At 62.4% G+C, this 5,019-nt stretch overlaps 1 protein-coding gene across 2 annotated transcripts; it reads left to right on the top strand.

Annotated features, from left to right (window-relative positions):
• The first annotated feature begins 2,526 nt into the window (after positions 1-2,526).
• Positions 2,527-4,790, top strand: DERL3 (derlin 3). Of its 2 annotated transcripts, none has more exons than XM_067700046.1 (7): positions 2,527-2,755; positions 2,887-2,949; positions 3,025-3,098; positions 3,197-3,290; positions 3,704-3,899; positions 4,356-4,446; positions 4,550-4,790. In XM_067700046.1, exons 1-7 carry the CDS (start codon positions 2,663-2,665, stop codon positions 4,629-4,631), a joined length of 693 nt encoding a protein of 230 aa, XP_067556147.1. In that variant the 5' UTR covers positions 2,527-2,662; the 3' UTR covers positions 4,632-4,790. The 2 variants fall into 2 exon arrangements, with proteins under 2 accessions (XP_067556147.1, XP_067556146.1); XM_067700045.1 differs by having other exon boundaries at positions 2,533-2,755; positions 2,884-2,949.
• The last annotated feature ends 229 nt before the right edge of the window (positions 4,791-5,019 follow it).

Raw genomic sequence — 5,019 nt, 5'->3', positions numbered from 1 at the left:
CTGCCCTGCTGCTCAGGACAGACAGATGGCTACACAGCCATTAGCATCCAGCACCCCGCCTGCCTGGCTCACCCAGGCCTTCTCTCTGTAATTAACTGTCTGGAGGTGCCAGGGGTCGGAGCAGCGGGCCCGGTGCCTCTCGAGTGGCCTGTCCTGCGTCTGACACTGGATGTGAAAGCCTGGACTGGTGGTGACAGTCTGCCCCAGGCCCTGCTCTGCCTCCTAGGGGCCTCAATCCCCACCTGAGCGTACCCTGGGCCTGAGAAGGGAAGATGTGCAGTAGAACCCCGCAGCTGCTCCCAGCATGTCCCGCCCCCACCCTGGGCTCTGTCTCCCAGGAATGTGCTTCTCCAGCCCCAAACCCGGCTCCTGCCTTATCAGCCCCATCGAAGGGGAGAGACAGACACCCCTATCACATGACGGCCCCTCCGTTAGTCCCAGCCTGACCCTGAGCGGAGGGCCAGCCAGTGCCTGCTTGCTGAGGGCCCGGAGGCAGGAATGCCTCCCCTTCCCCGTGCAGACAGGAAACCCGACACCCTCGCTGGCTCCTTCAAGCCTGGCAGGCGCCCGCCCTGATGTCTGAGGCCCTGGATCCCAGCCCTGCAGCCGCACCTCCACCTGGGTGGGATCCCACCTGGGTGGGATCTGCTCCGACGGTGTCACCTCGAACGTGACCTAGATCTGCTTTGCTGGAAAATGGAGGCTGTCTGAGGGGGCCTTATCAGCTTGCTCCCACCAGCCTCTCAGCCCTTGGTCCAACTCCTGCTGTATCAGACTGACCTCTCCTCACTCCTGAACCCAATGCACACCTCCTTCGTGCTCCCAGCCTCTCCCTCCCCGCCCCTCCCAAGTGGGCCTCCAGGTGCCACTCCCCAGGGGACCCCTCTTAGCCCTCCTCGGATCCACCTGAAATGGAGTTTCTCTTTTCCACCAAAATAACAAGGTATCTCGGCTGGTTCTCCCCACTCCAGTCTCCCTGGGGGACTCAGGGTCCAGCGCAGGGCTTCCCTCACCTGCCACACTCGAGTCCAAAGTTGAGCTCCCGGTAAAGGTCCGGGCACCTTCCTCTCCCTCATGGCCGCCATTATCCAGGGACCTTGGCGTGGCTTCCCAGGCCACGACTCCCAGGGCTTCTCACTACCTTGTCCCTGCAGCCTTTTCCTGGTTCTGCTGCAGCCTCCCTGGTCTCCCTGCTTCCCTGGCTGTCTGCCTTCTCTCTCTAACTAATGAAGGTCGAGCTGCCCAGGCCTGGCCTCGCCCCTTGGGCATCTCACGCAGGCCCAAGGCTACAAATGTCATTGGTCTAATGAAGGCTGCTACCCACACTTGGACAGCCTGCCTGACATCTCCTCCAACACCACACTTGGGTTTTTCCACACGGATGTCATACAGATGCCCCAAACTCAGTGAGGCCAGAACAGGACTCTCCATCTGCCTGCCTTTCTCCCAAGCATTCTCCAGCTCAGTAAAGGCCACCGCCTTCCATCCACCCTGCAGCTCAGGCCTCAAAGTCACGCTTGACTCCTCTCTCACAGCTCTGTCTAGTCTGCTGGCAAACCACATCCCGCCCCTCCTGGCCTTCCAGGCTCCACCCTGCCCAAGCCACCAGCGTCCCTTGCATCATACCTTGCTCACCGATTCCTCTGGCAGTCTACCGTGCTCACAGCAGTGACAATCAAACATCACCTCTTCACAGAGGATTCCCAGATCACCCCACCTGGCATGGGGCACACTACCCAACCCTCCAGTCTCCACTTGGCTGATATTTCCGTTAGCGCGCTGTCCTGCAAACACTATCTCTCATCTTAGCACAAGACCATGACGGCCTGTCTCCTTGGCTACACCAGGAGGGCAGGAGGGAATGGCATCTTTTGTTGGCCTTTGTGTCTTCAGCATCCAGAACAGTGCCTGGCACATGGTCGGTGCTCAATAAATGATTGACTTTGTTCATTAGAATGAATAAATGGAGTTTCCCTTTTCCATCAAAATAACAAGGTCCTCTCCAGCCTGCCTCGTCACCGGGGCTGCAAGTCCCGAGCCTGGCCCCTCCTCCGGCGGCCTTCGTGGGGCTTCCCAAGGAGCCGGCAGTTTCAGCAGGGCCTGGACGTGCGGGGGGATTTGGACTCGCGGCTGAGCGCCTCCTTCGCTGCTCTTGTTCCCGAGGGAAGAAGGACGGCCCGGGTCGCCGGCCAAGCCAGGTGGATCGACATATCAGGGCGCCCGAGCTCCGGGTTCCGCCCCGCCCACGCCCCGCGTGGCCCCGCCCCTTTAGTCTCCCGGGGCCTCCTCGAGCAAGCACTCCTAGCCTCGCCCCCAGGGTGGCTCGTGGGTCCTCGCTATTGGTCCTCCCCTAGTTTGCCGCGAAGTGCCCTGTTCCTCATTGGCCACATATTCTCCCGCGCCGCAGCCGCAGTCACCACAACAAGCGCCACGTGCTCAACCGTGGGGCTTGCTCATTGGCCACGAGTCCCGACCCGCCCACGCCCCCATCCTGCCCCAGGCTTCCTGCTTCCTCCTCCTATTGGTTACCTGTCCCAACACCCCTCCCTCTAGCCCGGGCGCGCTGCACCTCAGATGAGGATTGGTCGAAGACAGGAAGGCGGGGTTTGGAGGCAGGTTAAGAGCGCTCGGCGGTGGGGCCACGCGTTCCTGAGAAGGTTCAATGGCGTGGCAGGGGATGGCGACCGAGTTCCTGCAGGTGCCGGCGGTGACGCGGACCTACACCGCAGCCTGCGTCCTCACCACCGCCGCCGTGGTGAGCCGGGCGGGCGGGTATCGCCATGGTTACAGCCCTGGGGTTGCCATGGTTACGGTTGGACCACCCCCCCCCCACCCCCACCCCCCCCGCCGGGGGGCAGTTCCTGACGCCCCCTGGTTCCGCAGCAGCTGGAACTCCTCAGCCCTTTCCAGCTCTACTTTAATCCGCACCTCGTCTTCCGGAAGTTCCAGGTGAGGCCGCCCCGCCCCTTGCACCTGCTAGCCCAGCCCCGCCCGCCCCGCGCCTGACCGCCCGCCCCCATGCAGGTCTGGAGGCTCGTCACCAACTTCCTCTTCTTCGGGCCCCTGGGATTCAGCTTCTTCTTCAACATGCTCTTCGTGTATCCTCCGCGGGCCTGGGAGGCGGGGGTGGGGGTGGGGCAGCGGGAGCGGGGAAACTGAGCTCCGCTGGGAGGCACTTCCTATACGGACGCCGCAGGTTTCGCTACTGCCGTCTGCTGGAGGAGGGTTCCTTCCGCGGCCGCACGGCCGACTTCGTCTTCATGTTTCTCTTCGGGGGTGTCCTTATGATCGTATCCTTCCGGGCTCTGGAACCTCTGGGCCCAGCCTGTGCTGGCCCTGGGGCCCGGCTTGAGCGCCGGCTGGAGAGGGACAGAGTCGCTTCCAACAGTTTAGGCTGTATTGAGCGTGCATCGCGTGCTCAGCTCCAGGTGCCAGGGCTAGGTCCAGTGCTGTACCCAAAATGCCACACGGTGGGGTACCCGGGGCTCTGAGCCCTGAATGCCAGTATCCAGGAGGAACTGGGGCCAGGAATGACCAGTAGTGGAGCCTGGGGTGAGGTGGAGAGGCAGTGCAGATCAGGTGGCCCCTGGAGGCCACAATGTGGCCTTAGATTGGGAAGAGAAACCAGCCAGCAGGAGGGTTCCAGGGGTTTAGGAAGTCAGAGGGGCCCTGGGCAGGGCATGAGGCCTTGACTCTGGCCCAGCTGCTGGGGCTCCTGGGCAGCCTCTTCTTCCTGGGCCAGGCCCTCACAGCCATGCTGGTATACGTATGGAGCCGCCGCAGCCCCCGGGTGAGGGTCAACTTCTTCGGCCTCCTCACCTTCCAGGCGCCATTCCTGCCCTGGGCGCTCATGGGCTTCTCAATGCTGCTGGGCAACTCAATCCTCGTGGACCTTCTGGGTGAGCCTGCTGTCCATCCAGCCTTCCCCAAGCAGGCTGTCAGGGACCTGAGGGTCTGCTTGGCCAGAGCCCCCCGTCCACCTGCCCTGGACCTCTCATCTGTCCCCACTGCCTCTTCCTGCCCTCACAGCTACCCTGTTCTTCCAGCCCCTCAAACAAGCCAGCCTATTGGTTTTACTTCTTCAGGCCTCAACTGCTTGCTGGTGCTTGTGTAGGTTCTGACCCCGGTGGGGATGGGTGGGTCAGGGTTCCTGCTTCATGGCTCCCATTCCTCCCATGTTCTCAGGCCTGACCCCCTCCCAGGACCTGCCCTCTTCTGGGCCAATCCTGGCCCCACCCTGGGCTGGCAGTCTGTGTAGGACATTGGTCACCCGTGCTCTGGGGCCTTCAGGGCTGCACTGGCCGTGGGCTCTGGGCTGTGGAGGGTGGCTTCAGCAGTTGGTGGCTCTCCCACAGGGATCGTTGTGGGCCACATCTACTATTTCCTGGAGGATGTCTTCCCCAACCAGCCTGGCGGCAAGAGGCTGCTGCTGACCCCTGGCTTCCTGTGAGTGCTAAGATGACAGCCCTCCCTACTCCCCCCCAGATGGTTCCCTACCCCATGGGGGAACCCCTGTTGGCTGAAGCTCAGCGTGGGCCCCTCCCCACAGGAAGCTGTTACTGGATGCCCCAGAGGAGGACCCCAATTACCTGCCCCTCCCTGAGGAGCAGCCAGGACCCCTGCAGCAGTGACCCCACCCAAGGCCAGGGCCAGTCCCAGGGGTCCATCTTCCTGGCCTCTGGCAGGACTGCATTCCCCCCACAACCCTGGCTTGTAGCACAGCTACCTGTCCTGGAGGCTGGGCCATGCCCAGGGCCCACCCGAATAAACAATGACCTGCATCCTCTTCACACACATCCTCCTGCCTCAGCCGGCCACACCTTTCCATGCAGGGTAGGTGCTGCTGGCCTTGACCAAGGGCCACCAAGCCTGACCTGCTCTCTCAGACCAAGAGCAGGTGGTAGGATGGGAGGCCCAGAGAGGGTCCAGAACCTACCCACAATTGCCCAGCAGAACTTTGAGCTCTCATCCCCACCCTGACTGTGCCTCAATCAGCCTTCAGTGAGGAGTGTCAGATCT

This window comes from Pseudorca crassidens, chromosome 12, assembly GCF_039906515.1.
Source record: "Pseudorca crassidens isolate mPseCra1 chromosome 12, mPseCra1.hap1, whole genome shotgun sequence".
In the NCBI taxonomy this organism is placed as follows: domain Eukaryota; kingdom Metazoa; phylum Chordata; class Mammalia; order Artiodactyla; family Delphinidae; genus Pseudorca; species Pseudorca crassidens.
This window is presented reverse-complemented; position numbering and strand designations above follow the sequence as displayed.